The sequence below is a fragment of the Cyphomyrmex costatus genome, unplaced genomic scaffold, assembly GCF_001594065.2.
Source record: "Cyphomyrmex costatus isolate MS0001 unplaced genomic scaffold, Ccosl1.0 scaffold639, whole genome shotgun sequence".
NCBI classification, from domain to species: Eukaryota; Metazoa; Arthropoda; class Insecta; order Hymenoptera; family Formicidae; genus Cyphomyrmex; species Cyphomyrmex costatus.
Genome location: NW_017280199.1, coordinates 185543 through 203325, shown reverse-complemented (window position 1 = coordinate 203325; position 17783 = coordinate 185543). Strand labels below are relative to the sequence as shown.

General features: G+C 33.2%; 1 protein-coding gene across 1 annotated transcript; it reads right to left on the bottom strand.

The window, feature by feature from the left end:
• Window positions 1-505: 505 nt before the first annotated feature.
• On the bottom strand, window positions 506-16763 carry LOC108779895 (vacuolar protein sorting-associated protein 13A). Its single transcript, XM_018547428.1, has 50 exons — window positions 16523-16763; window positions 16317-16424; window positions 16097-16223; window positions 15733-15895; window positions 15446-15654; window positions 15166-15340; window positions 14576-15057; window positions 14239-14460; window positions 14055-14167; window positions 13771-13979; window positions 13401-13685; window positions 13032-13328; window positions 12505-12521; window positions 12086-12318; window positions 11890-12029; window positions 11693-11790; window positions 11420-11619; window positions 11155-11334; window positions 10897-11086; window positions 10655-10824; window positions 10193-10576; window positions 9940-10106; window positions 9596-9854; window positions 9378-9444; window positions 8936-9264; window positions 8510-8645; window positions 8125-8414; window positions 7871-8042; window positions 7603-7791; window positions 7045-7518; window positions 6817-6971; window positions 6544-6746; window positions 6116-6455; window positions 5809-6021; window positions 5261-5737; window positions 4814-5083; window positions 4251-4601; window positions 3989-4177; window positions 3588-3722; window positions 3377-3528; window positions 3128-3296; window positions 2856-3049; window positions 2597-2780; window positions 2379-2510; window positions 1992-2109; window positions 1730-1853; window positions 1593-1653; window positions 1372-1517; window positions 1013-1136; window positions 506-798 (listed from the first exon to the last, which is right to left on the bottom strand). Exons 1-50 carry the CDS (start codon window positions 16661-16663, stop codon window positions 664-666), a joined length of 10098 nt encoding a protein of 3365 aa, XP_018402930.1. The 5' UTR covers window positions 16664-16763; the 3' UTR covers window positions 506-663.
• Window positions 16764-17783: the final 1020 nt, after the last annotated feature.

Below are 17783 nucleotides of genomic sequence, written 5' to 3'. Positions count from 1 at the left end.
AGAGAGAGAGAGAGAGAGAGAGAGAGAGAGAGAGAGAGAGAGAGAGAGAGAGAAAGAGAGAGACGCATTCGAACTCGTCGCACACCTTCCACTGGTAATACTTCCTCGTTTCGTAGAAAGAATGAATTTAAGAGAGACGGAATGAGAGAGATGATTTAGTTTCACATACAACATGTAGCCGTTTAAAACGACTCGAATTCTTGCGAAGACATACGATTTAGAAGCGTGTTGAGATAAGTTAAACAGAACACTTTCCCTGGTCCCAGCTTCTCCCCGACCCCAAAGTATCCTATTCTATAGATATCTAAATACATGTAGTTCTTAAATTATTTACTTTAGTTCGAGTGGAGATGCCTGTAAGTGTAATTTACTAAGACTTTTTGTAAATAAATTATGAAATAAACTAGACGTACTTTATCCAAGACGAAGATGCGATCTGACTTTGGCAAAATAAATGATAATGATGATAATAATAATAATAATAATAATAAAAAGTGTAGGGCATTAGAGAGAGATATATATATATAGCGTTTTCTTTTTTTTTGCATTCACCGTATAGACTTTTATTACGCCGAACTAAATATGTAAATACACTGATCTCTTCATCCTCTTTGTTCTTTGTTTCCTTCTTGCGGTGGTCTCATTAACCAACTCCAAAAATTCTCATTTGGAACAAATGCTGTTTTCCATGTTCAGTATCATTGCGTTGTTCATTTTGCGACACAACCAGTCCAGGATGTCCACAGCCTCGCTTTCCACATACCAATCTACCATAGACGATGACGTCTCTTTCTCGTTCTATAAAATAAAATTTAATGCGATCTTTAATGAACATCGATTGACATTAAAATGCTCAATAATGTTTTAACTCCTAATATGTTGAGTCTAAAATTCGAATTTGTTTAACGCAGTAAACTAATTTGGGCATTTTTAGCAAATTGTTCGCGTAGTTCAATAATTCTTTATATAAAAACATGTTAAATTACTCTTCGGGCTAGATCGGAATAATTACCTCTATATGCAAAACAAGTTTATTCTTAGCGATGGTTGGTGGTGACAGCAATTGATTAGTTTCCAAAGTCCATTTTACATTCCATGATCCCCATGTATTTCCTTTCTCGATATAGTATATTCGTCTAAAAAAGATCCAAGGATTTATTTCGTTTTACATTCTGAATCAGAGGAAATTAGCACGACGATTTTACTGTTAAGATCTTTTGCTATTGACATTGAGGACATGATATTAAATAAATGGTAGTGAATTCGACTCGTATTGTATGCGTTCCAGTTTTAAACCTTTTTTCATCATTAAAATGATCAAAAGGCCCGCCAAAGAAAAACGTCTAAGATATTTCATATTGTTAAACTTACTGCAAAGATACGAGCGTAATGTATTTTCCATCGCTGTGAAGCGTAGCGTGTCCCCAATAAGAATCGTTCTGAACGCAGTGACCTTTACTTATAGCGTTTAATAAGTACACTCCTTTCGCTTTATGCGTCGAAAATGACTCCACACCCTAAATTACGATATTAATTGTTAATGATGCAAAAGAGATGAATGAGAAGTCATGGATCATCGTCCCGATACTCACAAAATGTGGATTGATATATCGTGGCAATCGCATTCTGGATACGAGGCCCATTTCTTGCGCCCTGCAAGATGAGTAATTCGTTTTTAAAGTAAACGCTGTTAATGTACGAGAGAAAATAGTGCTGATAACGCTGATACCTTTTTATTATATCCGCTATTACTTTCGAATAAGTTTTCAAACAAGAACTTTCCGCCTTGAAGAGTACAGATGTTTTCTTTCCCAATGTTTTGAAGAAATATCTTAATTCTTCTCGATGAATGCCTATCATTTGCAAGAGATTTAATAAAAACGTCGAGCCGGAAATGAAACAGCAATGAGCGAATCAATAGATGTGCGCGGCACGATATGTGATCCCACTTACATCCACTCGTACATTACGACCAGCAATGATCTACTCACTATTCGTCGACGTAGTGATCAAGCCAGAAGTCTCCAAATCGATTTCTATAGCGAATGAATGATCAACTAAAAATGCCAAAGGCGGAACATCTGGATTTCGATAATTCGTATCTTTCATCTAGAACGAAATATAACGGACGTTTCAATTCTTTATTTCAATACTATATAAAATGGAACTTATGTTTTCAGCTACAAATACTAAGAGTTAAATCACAGCTTCCCTTTGTAATGATTCAGTTTTTATTGGACTTACGGAAATCGAGGATTAATCATTAGATGGTAAATGTCGAAGATTAAAAGCTGATACAGATGAGCTATTCAAGTTTTTGTAAAGCTGGAAGGAACGGCTAATTTTTTAGTTCCACTACACAGCTTTATAGCGTTTACCTTATAATGAAGCGTGTGAGCATCATGACCACTTAAAAATGAGGCTTGTATACCGTCGGGCGTAGCATGTCCCAGCTCACATGCGACTTCATGTGCCAGCTTCTCCGCAGACTCGTCTCCACACATCAATAGCTATAAATCATTTCAAATTAGCGTTGTTTTCAATAAAAATGAAAAATGTATCGTCTGTGACATATATCATGTTTCTGATCGCTCACCAAATCCGGCTCGCAAAAATTGCTCCCTGGCGACTTAAAATTGTAACCATACTGATTTCCCAGGACAGTAGTTAAGCGCACCAACACGTGAAACTGCTCCATAATCTGCGCCATGTAGACACGTGAAAGATGCGAGATGAATCGTTTATCTACGGCCATGAAACTCTTTCGATAATCAGGTAATCTAATGAGAAGTAAATAAAATTATGAGATTTATTATCACCCGTCTTTCAAGTTCCATCAAATTGTAATCACTTACCTGAATTCAACGTCTCTTTCAAATGTACCCTTCTCCGCATACTCGAAAATAAATCGAAGAACATTGTGATAACCAAGCACGTTGCTGAAATTGCGCGTGTTAGATCCATCTGTGTTAGCCAATAATCTCAAGCTCAATGCTATCGGGGAGATGTATATCTGCTCTATTAAATATTTTCTTTTGCTGTTTGTGTTCTACAATTCAAACGCATGAATCAAATGGAGTCCATACATTTACGATGTATTTAAATTACGTGCAATAACAGATATTACATTACTAATATTGCGAGTCGAAGGAACGCGCATATTGGACACATCTCTCCTCAGTTTCGCAGCAATTGAATGTTTAGTTTCCGGTGTCTTAGGTACTAAATTGATCAAGGAACAGAGAAAGGCCTCTTCTAAATTTAAATTGAATTCCCTGACAATGACACATATTCCTCTGAAAGGATATCATTTGAAAATTATTATGAAAAATACCAGTTAACGACAGCGATAATGTTATTTGCATTGCGCACGCACTTGTAAATAATATTCCTTAATTTGCGTTGTTTCAGGTACGAGAATTCTAAGCAATGCTTTAATCTGCGGCTTCCAGCGTAATTCACAAAATTCTTTTCCAAGTTGGGATGTAGAACTACCGGAAAAGTAGCTTCGTTCAGTTGATTATCGATCTGCAAAATACGGGGGAAAAAATGTATAGATACGACTTATTAGAAATGTGATCTCGTACCTGTAATCTATGAACGTATCCTTGGAAGTAACAAAGCGTCGTAGATTCCCTACAATGTAACCAGATACCTGGCGAATACGTTCTTCGTAGCTTGCCAAAGAATGGTTTGGTCATTTGCATTTTTGTAAAGTCAACCTACAAAAGTTTTGGAAAAGTCTATTAGAGACGGATGTTCAATAAGCAAAAGAAATATTCTTAGTCCACAATACAATATCTTTCTGTATTGAAATAACAATATATGTTCTACATATTTATACTTATCATTCAAGATATTTGTGTAATGAGCAACAATTTCATTGAATACAATAAAACTGAACGGAATTTATAACTATCAAAATTGATATCTACACAACGAATGCAATTACATTAGCAATAGTTTTGAAAATTAGCATTAGACGTACGTCAATAAAATTCTCAAGCTGTGCCGTCTTCACGGAATTCGTGTATTTATTTTCTAACCAGGCGCTCAGCTCCAGCGACAGATTCCTCCATCGTTTGCTGAAATAAAGTTCCCAATGCGCGGCTGAGTCGATCACACTGGCGTACAGTAATTCTCGCCTAGTGCTATGAGAATTGGATTCATGTACAACCTACGAAAAAAAATCGATCCTTCGATTGATCATATCCGAAATAAGCAATACGTAGCCATCACTCTTCACTTACAATACTTATTCCGATAGCTGCAATTGATAAGAATATTTCTCTTTTGCTCGCCTCAGGATCGATAATACTCCTCGCTTTCAGGTACACGCTCTCGTGCTGTGTAAACAGCAGCACGCGCTGTTCACCTTCCATATAGCTCACCCAATAAACCATTGCTTCACCTTGGTGCATATGCTCCGACATTTGCGACTTCGTTTCGGGCTCCGCACTAGGAACATGACTGATACTTCCGCTTGTATCTTCCGACCATGACTTCGTATTCGCTAGTGACTTGTGAGTAATGGAAGAATAAGACGCACTGTGGCGTCGTTCAATGGTTATGAAAGATACTTTTTCCTGCCCACAACCATCCTAAGAACAGACACAAACAACTAGTAACATCAAGCAGTAAGTTTACACAGAAAAATAAATTTTTTTTAAAAATACACACACACATACACTAGATAGAGAAATTAATCTCCTATGGGAGATTTTAAAAAATGCAAGTCAGAAAATTTGTTCAAAAATATAATGTATTGAAAAACTAAAAGTTCATGCTCTAAGAGATATTTTTTTTCTATTACCGTCTCGAATTGTGCTCTATAACCAACTGTATTATTACTGTAAACATTCCAGATCAATTCTCTAGTTTGAGTAGGATCGTCCCATGTATATAACAAACTTTGGAATGGTTTGAGCAATGCGACTTGGCCTAAATTAATTTGATTCAGCTTCAGAAATAGCTTGTCGCAGAGATTATCCACTCTCACTGGTACATCGCCGGTAATGTATCGTCGGAATATTATGCGATATGGAGTACTGACGCCGCCTTCGATCTCCACGCACAGTGCCGACTGTAAATTATGAAGTCTTTGTAAGAAGCTTTTATATAAAAGTCTCTTTATATTAGCTTTTGTCTGTTTATATTAGCTTTTATATAAGTTACATAATACAACATTAATTAAATAAAATTCTTCTTCATAAAGTTCGTAATTTGTTTCATAACTAGTGATCATATATCTTTATCTTACCCCGTTATCCATTCTCAGCACAGTTTTGCCCATATGCATAATATCAAAGTGTTGCGAAACCAATTGGCTATTTCTCCACTTTATTTTCATCTTCATAGATTCAGTGGCGGGCCAGAACGACATCTCTTGTCCGGACAAGAGGTCGTTCCAAAGATCAGCTTCTTCATTCTCTTCCATGAACCTCAAAGCTCTCTTGGTTTTGTTGCAAATAAAGAAGTATGGTAGAAACGTTATGATCTTTGTGAAAATCGGCGACAAACGGGAGTTCTCTATTTCTGTTAAAATCTGATACTTTCGTCCGCGTTCGATATCGCGACATATGATCAACGACATTGACGTAATCCCGTCCAGTCCAAATGGCATTGACCATTCGGACTGATGTGCTCTTAATCGTACCATACTCTTTTTGTTGTTCTTTTGAGAGAATATCATTAACTCCTCCTCCGGCATCTCATATGTTATATGAGAATGACAGTCCTAAAAGAAAGAAACGTTATTGGTAAATTATATATTTATTATCATAGAAATCTTGTCGTCGTTTGGCTTACCTGGATAAACAACGGTAAACCAGATTTATTTATTATCCAATATTGTGATTGTATAACAATGTTCCAACTGAGAATTTTGCACAATTCTAAGCATAACAAAAAAGGCTTCATTAAGTCTGACTCGCTATCTGTAGACATTAACACGAACTTGTGCTCTAGATTCATATTTAGTTTTACCGCACCCATCCAAGACATGCCTAAGTAGTTGTGTATCTATATAAAGTTATTGAGATAATGTGTAATTAAAAGGATGCAGCAAAAAATATATTTATATATAGTTTCTCTTTCAAACGATAATTGAATGTACCTTGAAAACAAACTGTACGTTATTGCCATAATTTAGAGAATGCATATTTATTTTCTCCCCAGGTTCGATTTTCACTTCATAATTGATACCAGGTATACTGACATCGATAACAAAAGGTAGCTGATTATTGAAAATAACAGGTGGTACGATATTTATTAAGTAATTCGGCACTTGACAACCTGAAGGACGAGACGTTAACGGGAGTTCCATGCATATCGCCCTGACACAGAATACATTACGATTATTGTCGCCTTTCGCTTCGCAGCATACGTCTTTAAATGCATTTGCTGTACCCCTCAAATCTTTCCAATAAATTCCTTCGTCACTGACTTGATATTTCCTGCAGATAATGCATCCATTAATATATTTTATCTTATTTTACAATCCCTTAAAAGTATACATTGTTTGATATTTCATATTTTACTCACTCTAGATATGCAGGAAGAATATGTATCGGGCAATGATAAGCGATGTATAAAGGAATATTATATGTTGCATCAGGTTCTATGATCGCCATTCTCACATTATCATCGAAAGGATTCGTAGTTTCACCGGTTAGCGTCAGACCTAATTTGTCCATCACCGCTTTCTTATAATAAAGTCCCAAGGCGTATGAGGTTTCGTTTCGAAACTGAAATATTCTTTTGATCAGCGAAAGATAAAAATAATAATTAATGAACAGATAAGCAAGTTCACATTACCTGTAACGGAGATCGCACGCAAATCATACGGTGCAAATAATTATTTATGGATGCCTCTATCACCAGGTAATAACGAACTTCGTGTCTCACAGGACGAAGTGCTACGAGATTACGCGTTTCTTTTTTCGGGCAATACACCAACACGTCTTCGAATCCTGCATTAAGGATAAAAAGATAGATTTATTTTTTATATATTTAATTACCTTCAAGTATATTTGTAGAAGTTACCTTCGAAGATGATACGAAGGAGTTCATCGGTTATCGATTTGTAGATTTGCACTGGTGAGTCGATGGGGAAAGCTTTACACTCCGACACAATCGCAACGGTTTCTTTATTGGCCCACTGGGGGCTCGTGAGATCCGTCTGTTCGTTCTCAGGACTGCTGGGCACGCTGACTGGCGAGCTGCCGTCATGAAAACTGTAAGCGGCTACGACACGCATGTCGTTGTTCCCGTCTACTTGCTCTTGAACAAGCAGCTCAACTCGACTTGCGTGACCTATGTCGTTTAATACAGTTAATTCCCGCGTATTAGTAGGTACAAACGGAATTCCACCCCTAGCTTGTGTGAACGCGTTTGAGATCGCATTCCATGTTGCAATCATGTCTTGCGTTATAGTAATGTTAACTTTATTCTCTGAATATACGATGATATATGGTGCAGTAAGATTCGTTTTTGTCGGTACATGAGCGACAGAATTGCCTATGCAAAAAGTACAAAAAATTAAAATATTAGCATTAACAATTGATATTTAATACGTTTGTACGAAATCTTGAATTTACGTACAACATTCAGGATTGCAATCCAGTATTAATTCAAATTCCTCATCCTCGTTTGTACTTGAATCGTCAGAATCGCTTTCTTCGCCATCACTAATATTATTAAATAAATAATTTGAAATTCTTGTTAATTTTGTGTCGTTCTCATCATCATCCGTGTCAGATTCATCCTCATATGTAACATAAGTTTCAGGCTCTGTTTATTAAAAAGATACATTTATTAAATAATCCGATATATTAAGTAACACTTCCACATAACTGATAAATAACTTTACCTTTTCTTGCAACTGAAATCATATCAATATCAGGTCCAATAAACGTCATGTCTGTCATATCTTCCCCATTATATTGCATATCTTTTTTTCTCGCTTTTATTGGATTTTGCTTTATGTGATGGCAAGGATCCGTCCAATCAGAATTAATCATATTCGCCTCGCCTCGATATATCTGAGGAAATTAAATTATAGACAGTCAAAACTATGTTAATAAATAATTAAAAAATATAGTGCAGCACGATAATATTAGTAACCTTGATAGTGAATTCCCATGGTTTATAGTCTATATCGTCTTTCGTACAAAATTCAATGAAAGGCTCCCAATTCTGACGAGCTCTATTGTAACAGAATGCATGAAGTTTTACATTGGATTCAAGATGAAAATTATTGCGCCAATCGTTAATGGTAGTGGTGATGACAGTTTCCATTTTCATTACTGGAAATCTTCCTACGACGTACTCCATTTCCAGCAATAAAGATATTATCACGGGTCTCAAATTGAATGTTACTTGATCTTTGCGGCGACGATACAATTCCTTGTCACCTAAGTAATACGAAAAATAAAAATACGAATTTATTTAAAGGATATGAAGTTTGACGGAATTCAAATAGAATACGTGATTTATACGAGATATTTACCTTCGTCCGTTTTTTTATACGGTATACTAGAAACTTTTCTTGGTGTCCAAAGATTATGCAAGTTTGTATTCTGATTACTGTCATCCTCTGTTTTCGAATTAATACTGTTTAGAAAAGTTGATGCTTCATTCAATATCTGGAACAAATATTATATAAAAGTAAATTCAGATATAGTGTATATGTATATATATATATATATATATTTAGCAATATGATTTTTAACTGTTTCAATATTTTAAAGAAATCTTGAAACATTTGGAAATACATAATAGAGATATAGACAGTTATTTTTAATTACGAGAGATGTTAAAACAAGAGGAATCCAGTTCTTATTTGAATCTCTAGATCTTGTAGGTAATTAAAAATTTATTTATCATTCCATATCACACATATTTCCAGATCCAGTTTAAGTTACATAATACTTACGTCAATAAAAGTATGCATCACTTCCGCAGATAGATGTATATTAATACTATTTATAGCAACGGTAATATCTTCATTACCGCAAGATAACTTCTTTTTACAGATTTCTATATCACAGGGACGTAACAACCAACACGGGGACTCATAATTTCCCTGTCCTTTAGTCTTGGCATTGACGTTGGTCAACGTACAAACTATCGAGGACGACCGGCTGTGTCTGCTACTTTCGATAAACACTTCCGCTTGCATTCGTATTACATGAGTGCTGCTCTTCTCTAAGTCACCAAATAGAAAGATGTCTGGCTTTTGTATTCTAATAGATATTGACGTACCTAAAATTATTCAGTTTGCTTTCTTTATTATACGAAATTTCACGTATATAATAATACTGTATAAGAGAAAACCATTTTTATCTACAACATGCACATGCATATAAACAAACTACCTGGCTGTTCCCTAAAATATTGGGAGCGACTTAATTTGTCAATTTCTGCGTTTAAAGTATTCCGGTTCTTGATTGAAATTAAATTGATTTGAAAAATTAATTCGATTATTAATCTTTAGAAGATATTTTTAAAAATGAGAGAGAGAGATATATATAAAAGAAAATGTTTTAAAAATATTCTTAATAAACTTATTATTTGTAAATAGTTTTATATTTACCATCTGGTTGTTATTATCATATCCATGATTGATAATTCCTTTCTCTATCTGTTCACCGGGTAAGGAATCTAGAAAGTAACGTCCCAAGTGCATTAAGAAAGGCACAGACAAATTAATTCGTATGTCTTGAATAAGAACATCGAAACACTTTTCTTCTGCTTGAGTACGACTGTATGTTACATCAACTATAGGAGACATTGATACAGAAATACAGGATTCTAAATTCTTTTCTAAGGATATTGCTGGTGATTGTATTATCCTAAAACAGAAAACGAAATTGTGATTCTCGATAGCATTAATGTTCTACGTAACATTCAATCATGTACAATCAACAGATACAATACCTTTTTTCGACGACGGAGTCCTTACGAGTATCCTGCAACAAGCAACTTTGCAAAGACAATTTCATTTTCAAACTTTTATCGCTATAAAAGTCCCATGTATTTATAGTTTCTCCAAAGCTCAGCTTGCATAAACCGTGATTTAAATCGCGCACAGGAGAACTCAACACCTGCAATATAACGCAATAAAAAAATAATATATAAATAAAAACTTATATTAATATTCAAGTGAATATTAATTTAAATGAATATTTACCTCTTCTGTATCCATAAATAAATTTAATTGTAAACCCTCTAACGCAAGTTTTATGTTAACTTCGCATAATGCTGTTTCATTGTGTGTTAAGAAATTTTCCAGTTTCTTTACCATAACATCATCGTGGTTGTCATTCTTTTGGCAATATTGCGTTAAAATCCTATCTTCATTCTCATCGACATTCTTAAGCAACGGTATCTTAGAAATATTATCTTGCCACACCGATATAAGGGATTTGAGGTCCTTCTGACTTAAATTTATATTTACGATATCAATAGCTCCTTGCACGTTGAATAAACCATAAGTTTGAAATTCAATAATGCTGCGATACTCCGTTTTTCTCTTAATGTCAAATTGAATTTGTATAGGTTCGATAATGGGTTCCTGAAATTACATATGTGCGATATTATTTCAATTTTAACAAACTGCAATAACTAAATCAAATAAAATGTTTGATTTTACCTGGACTTCTAAATCTCGAGTCAAAGTCATAATTGCTCTAGACACAGTCATAGATTTCAATTTAACTAAAATATTATCGATTATTAATTGATTGCTATCGTTAGTAGTCGCTTTGGTTGATTGTATCGATTGTTCACTATTCTTAAAAAAATTTTCAACTGATAATACGCCTGAAAAAGAAAAAAATATTTTAATAAAATTAAATACTCTCGATTTGCAATTGTTCCAAATACAATTTTTACCTGTATCAAAAACCAAAAGACTCGGGGCATCCTTCTTCTGTGGCAGTAAAAAAGTAGGCCCTTGTATATCAATAAAAATATGCAGTTTTGTCGCGCTCCTTTTAAATAGTTCAATCCCTCCAACGAATTTATTTTTCAAGTAATACAAGAAACGTGTATAATATGTAGAAGTAAACGGTATTATGAAATTCTGTAAATACAACTAAAATAAATATCAATATCATAATAGTACAAACATTAGACATAAATATATCGTACCCGTAAATCATATAGAATTTTAGAAATAATCACGCAATTTATTCGTCCAATAGAAAGCTTAAAAGTGCCATCCGACATAACGTCATCCTGATTTGTATCGATATCAGAGCATTTATATAATCTTGGTACATGTCTCACATATTTCAGATCAAAAACTTTATCTTCATCAGTCGTCAAAATCTTTAAATAAAATTTAAAAATGTATATATGTTTATATATATAAAACATATATTATATGGTAGAAAAAGACGATATATTCAATTACTTTAGAGTAAAGCGTATCATCAATTAAATCTTCAGCGAGTATGCTCCTGAGATGTGCGCGCAACACCATTCTCTCATTCGCATTGTAAATGCAATCATTTTCTAAACCCAAAATCTTAATTTCCATTAAATCTATGTCTTTATCGCAGAAACGTACCACTAATGAACTGAGTCTGGTTGAATAGTTCAATTTAATTGCGCCTAAAAAAATAATAAAATTAATTGATATTACTTGTATTTAAATTTTTTTTATATTCAGAGTATATATTTATACCTGGTGGAATGGGTGGATCAATGTCTTTCTCTTCTCGTTTTACAATATTATCGCATATTTTGTCAGCGTATTTGAATAAAAGAGTATCATGACACACACTGAAATAAAAGAATCTTTGGTTTTTTGTGTTAAAAAAATCAAAAGATTCTCTGAAATTTTATTAAGATTTTTCAAGTATGAAAATTGTTCTTACTTACGTTTGAAATTTATGCCAGTAATTTTTCATTTTCAACAACGCAGATCTATGAAAGTTTATGTTGATATTTAGCAGGTTCACAACCAACGAGCGTTCGATATTTTTGAAATGAGATTTGAAATCAGGGCAATTCGATTTAACCTGAAGAAAAAATTGATATCATATCTCTATATGAATATCATATCTCCATAAATTACCTTACGATACGACACAACGAGGACTTCGTACGACTCATCGGTAGATATCAGTTCTAGATATGATCCGGTAATGCCAGCGTTTGTCTTATCAACCAGAAAAATCGATCCAATGCCAAACTGAATGGCAACACCGTATTCCATTATAGCTGTTTCATAGTACAAGGTGTGCAATCTCAAATTTAAGTAAGGCTGTTCTCGATTATCCGCCATATCTTCCAGATTTACGGAGAACTAAATTTCAGATCATGTTTATCAATGACATTTTATTTGTACATAAAACTATAGATGTTTAATAATACTTGCCTCTCCTACAGCAAATCGAAGTAATAAATTAATGTGATTACACGGAGATATATTATCGTCAAATCCGGACAAATTAATCGTTTTAGATAATAATTCCAAGTCTTCTTCACTAATTTCTGAAGAGACGACACTCCTAGTGTTTAAGAAATTAAAAGTATATTATGTGTGCGTGTGTAAAGTTAGTACTTCATCTTTCTGCTTCACGATAAGTTTTAGAAATAATTTCGTTGATTTAATTAAAAAAATAACATTATATAAGATGCTAGCGTTCCAATTAAAAAATTGATTTAAATTTTAAAATACTTGAAGGTCGGAAACTATAAAACCTTTCGAGAACTATAGCATTCACGATCAAAATTATTTTTTTTTTTTAATTTTGAGATGCCATGGAAAGTTAGTACTTCAAATTTTCGAAACTTGTTTTTTTTTTAACTAAATCAATGGAACTATTTTTAAAACCTATCAGAAACCTATAGAACTATTGCGAGTACAAACAGAACTTGCATTAAAATTTGCAGTGCAAAAAGATAAGATGCCAACTATTGAAACGCATTGAATATCAATATGTACAGACACACATGCGTGCGCACACGTACACATATAAATATGTGTGCGTGTATGTGTATATATATAAAATCATTACCTGTCAAGCTTTGGTACATTGTTAGTAGCAACTTCCTTAATGACTGGTTTAAAATCACTATGCATCATTGCGACGGATGGCAAACATACACTAGATTGTACTTTCAATAATTCTTTCGTTGAAATAAAGATAATACTCGATTTTCGTCCGGAAATTGAATTTTTTAAAGTAGCTTTATATTTTTCAATGTTATTTTCGTATAGGACTAGCAATTTATTCAGGTAATATACCAGCAGTCGCATTTTACTTTCTGACAGATTCAATTTCACATTTGAGATGTGTACATTGAGTTTTGTCCTGTATGGAACATTAGATATTAAAATCTTGAAAAATGAACATAAACAGGAAATTGCCTGGCACAATTATTACCGTGGTAATTGACGATATTCAGGTCTGATACTGTATGAAAGAGTCACATTTGCTTGCAGCTTAGGCAACAAATGATACTCCGAATCACTCCGTTTCCTTGCCGAGCGCCAATCGTCGCCTGAATGACAAAATAAAATTTGCGCGCCGGAAAACACCATATTAAGTCTGTCATAAAGTAATTCTTCCAGTTCCATGAGAGTAGCATCTTCCAACTGCAAATTCGTTGCTTGGAGCTCGTTGATCAACGTTATGTTACCGACATCCAGAACAAGTATATGCCCACCTCTAAAAAAACGTATGTATATGTAAAACGATATTTGTATGCACTTTCTTTTATAATCCTACAATCGTATGTAGTAAATATACATACTTTTGAACTGATCCGTGTTCGGGAAATATGATATAAGGACTTTTGATGTCTATTTTAAAGCTGATTCTCAATGTCTGCGAGACGATATCGTCCACAAAGTTCAAATATTTTCTTTTAACGCAATCCCATAGTCTATATACTCCACGAATCGTATCGTGAATATAATTGGTATTAAATTTGAAGAAATTTATAATTTCCACTATAGCAAACTGAAAATTAATCTATAAGTAAAATTTATAAAAACAACAGTCAAAATATTATTAAAACAACAAAAGTATTATTACGTGATGATAAGTTACTTCGATAGTTTCCAGTTTTATAGATACTTCAAAAATAGGATCCTTATTCAATCCATTTTTCTCAAAATCTATCGCCAAAAAATATGTAGATACATTCCCTGTCACATATAATATTTATAATTAGTATATTCGCAGTAGTTCATAAATCAAGGATAAATAGGCTTATCACCTGTTAATATATTATCCACTGTAATCAGAGGAACCAAATCGCCATCAGTTGATATTGCTTCAATTACAAAACTTTCAGCACGAACAGATATCTTGAAAGCTAATAAAGTAGGCCGTGCCTCGATACTTGTGAGAAATTGTGTGACAGTTACGATTAACATTTCTTTACCTTTACTTAGGAGACTTAGGCAACAATTTGCCAAAGTAAAATTTAATTTATAATCTGCAAAAAATCAAAACATTCTTTAGATGAACAATATAAATCTTTCTTAAATATTGTTTGCAACAATTTTCTTTTAGTTAACATTACATAGAAAAAGAACAATTAAAATGCTCACCAATTTGTTTCAATACCTTTCCCGATTTTATTTTGAAAACAGGTGAATTTTCTATTACATCTGGTAATGAATTTTGATGTTCACCTTTGTTGTATTGATCTGTTATATTTTGTGCTTGATCGTTATTCGGTAATATAACTTCTGCATTAACATCTTTTGATGGACTAGTTGTAATTTGGCACTCTCGCTCAATATCTTTGTTTCTCAATTCCTGTCTAGCATGTTCCCTAGCAATCACTATATTTAATATCGTCAGGCTGTCTTCATGTTTTTGCATATCCAGTTTTAATTCTGTATCGTTTGGTCGTTGCAAATATTGAATACACGCCTCTTTGTAATTTCTATAATTTTTTCTGTGTTGGGCTATATGTGGCCAAGTATATGGCTTAATATAATGATTCAAAACAAAATTATATGCGTATTTCCACCAAGATGATGGTTCCTCATATACGCTTTTCTCAGGACGATATTTAGCATGTGGCCTATAAATATTATTAGATTTTTTTTAATAAATAATTTCATTAATTTATTAAAAATGTGTATATATCGTTAAAATAAATAAAAGAATTTTAAACGTTACAAATTTTCACCTGTTAATAGTCGTACGAAGCAAAGAATCATAAATATGACAAAACGTAGCGTATTGCGCTTCAGATAATTGCATTGCTACATCTTGGAGCACAATATCAACTAACATACGTGAAGCTTGCGTTTCTGTACCCTTGTGTATGATAACTTTTATCTTGGCCGTGAAGGGCTTCAATACTAATAAAAATAATTTCGTTAGAATCAAAATGAAAATTGAAATAATATCTTTTTTAAAGCAAGATAACGACATTCTATAATTAACAAGAAATATTTGAAACATACAAAATTGAAATTCTTTGTTCTTCATCCCGAACGTCTGTAAAGCTTTCTGCATCGTAATTTTCCACGCGAGCAGATTGGACATGTCCCAATTACCCTGCATATTTATACAGGATTCAGTATCATGATCCATGTACACACTGAGCGATTCCGCACGTATAAGCTGATACACCGTTTGCGAGTTTGTGGCACATACCCCAGGCTTCCATTTGCTGGAATTCAACATTTCTAATAACAATACTGAATACAGACAATTGTAAGAGACTTGACAATATGCATTGTAGAATTACTTGTTGGTAGTCGTTATGGATATACTTTGTATACATATACCACAGGCACAGAGGAAATTGCGCAATATTTTCTCTTCATATCTAATATGTACATTATTTATAGTAATTTGAAAGTTCTTCGTGACTGATGCTAGTAGACCATCAAATAGTTGAGGAGGTAGACCTATATATGAAGAAATTATACCAATTAATTTAAATATAACAATCAAACATTGAAAAGCTATTTATATTATCTATTATTTCCAACTGCAATTATAATTTTGATAACTTCTTTTTCTTATACAAATTTAATACGTAACATTAAATCCTAACAGATATGAAATAAATTTCTTAATATGGCATTTAAATAAAAATATTTAATTACCTGCTCTAAATATTTCATCTTCCTTAAGATCATCAAGTATTTTCTTTTTTTCAGCTCTCATTAAACGTTTTTGTATTTCTGGGTCGTATGGACCAGATAATGCAGGTACTGCTACTACATATACATCCTTAAGAAGATAAAGCACAATTGCATCATTATTTTAATTTAATATATATTTTGTTATTATGAGATTTGGTCATATATATAGATTATTCAATACCTCTATGCATATCACAATAGGTTGCGAGAAGAGCCCAGACCATGGTATTTTCAAAATAATTTTTCCTATCAAACCGATCTCTACTCTAATAGGTAATCCTAATTGATACTGCAAATATAATTGGCAGAAATACATATATATATTCAATTGTATTTTAAATTCTCTTTATTGCCTCTGGATTATTAGATAAAAGAAAGGAATCGTACCAAAGCCTCCGGCTTGAGTTTTAGATCGGTGAGGCACGTATCCCCGGAGAAAATACCGACATTGAATTGCTCGGTGTCGAGGTCCTCCACGTACCTGCCCAGCAGACGGTTCAAAAATGCCGCTATAGCCCCTTCGAACATCGTCGTCGTCTGTCCCGAGGACTGTGAGCACCGGTGCCACTTTCTATCTGTTCCGCGAGCAAGACGACGAAATCATATGGGATCGACCTGGGCCCCGGTCGTCGTCATAACCTCTTCAAGATTGTTCGCAAAATAATTCAGTCATGCGCGACGTCGCCACAATCCTTATTGATCTCAAATCTTGTCTCGATGCTGCGCGACGCAACATCTACAACACCCGTCCGACAAACATTTATCGATCTGCGACGTCTGCTCCAGCTGCGCTCATTCTACACTTTCTACACTTCACAAGAAGCGAAATAAATAGGGAATACATGCAGATGTGCTCAAAGATTAATTTTCCCTAAACTAAATTCTCTCTCTCTCTCTCTCTCTGATTAATTTAATTTCGAATTACACTCTCTAATTTAATTTTCTTTTCTATGTGTTAAATTAAATAAAAAGTTAATTTTCTTTTATAAAACACTTTAAATTTTGATAAAGAAAAAATAAGGGAAGAGTATAAAGATATATAAGTATAAAGAAAACAATCAGAATTATAATGTTATTACATATTATATCATTTAAGACAGAAATAGATCATATAGATTCAAACTATTTAAAGAGACTGTGTAGCATCTCTAACTGCACTTTTTTCCATTATCTGCACTTGAAATGAAAATACATGTTAGATTATAAGATCAAGGCGGGAAGTTTGCAAAATAATTTTGCAAATTAAACAATTATGAAAATATTAAAGCAAAATTATTTATCTGTTGCTAATTAATGCATTTAATGTTTTAATATTATTTTCAAGTTTTATTTTTAAATATATATTTTTTTATTTATACATATATACAATATTTATTTAAATAAATGCATAGGGAAATACATTATAAACAAAATTGGTCAGATAATAAATCTTTTAAGATCTTTTCATTAAAATAATTTTAATTCAGCAAAGTCGCGCTTGCAAAATATACCAATTTTAAATATAAATGAGATATATCTTTTAATGAAATGAATAGATATATATATATATATACAGTATGAGCATTTATTATCATGTATTGTACAAGACCGCTAAAGCTTCAAATAAATATTTACAATAACGTCGGGTGTTAACTTATTAATGGACCAT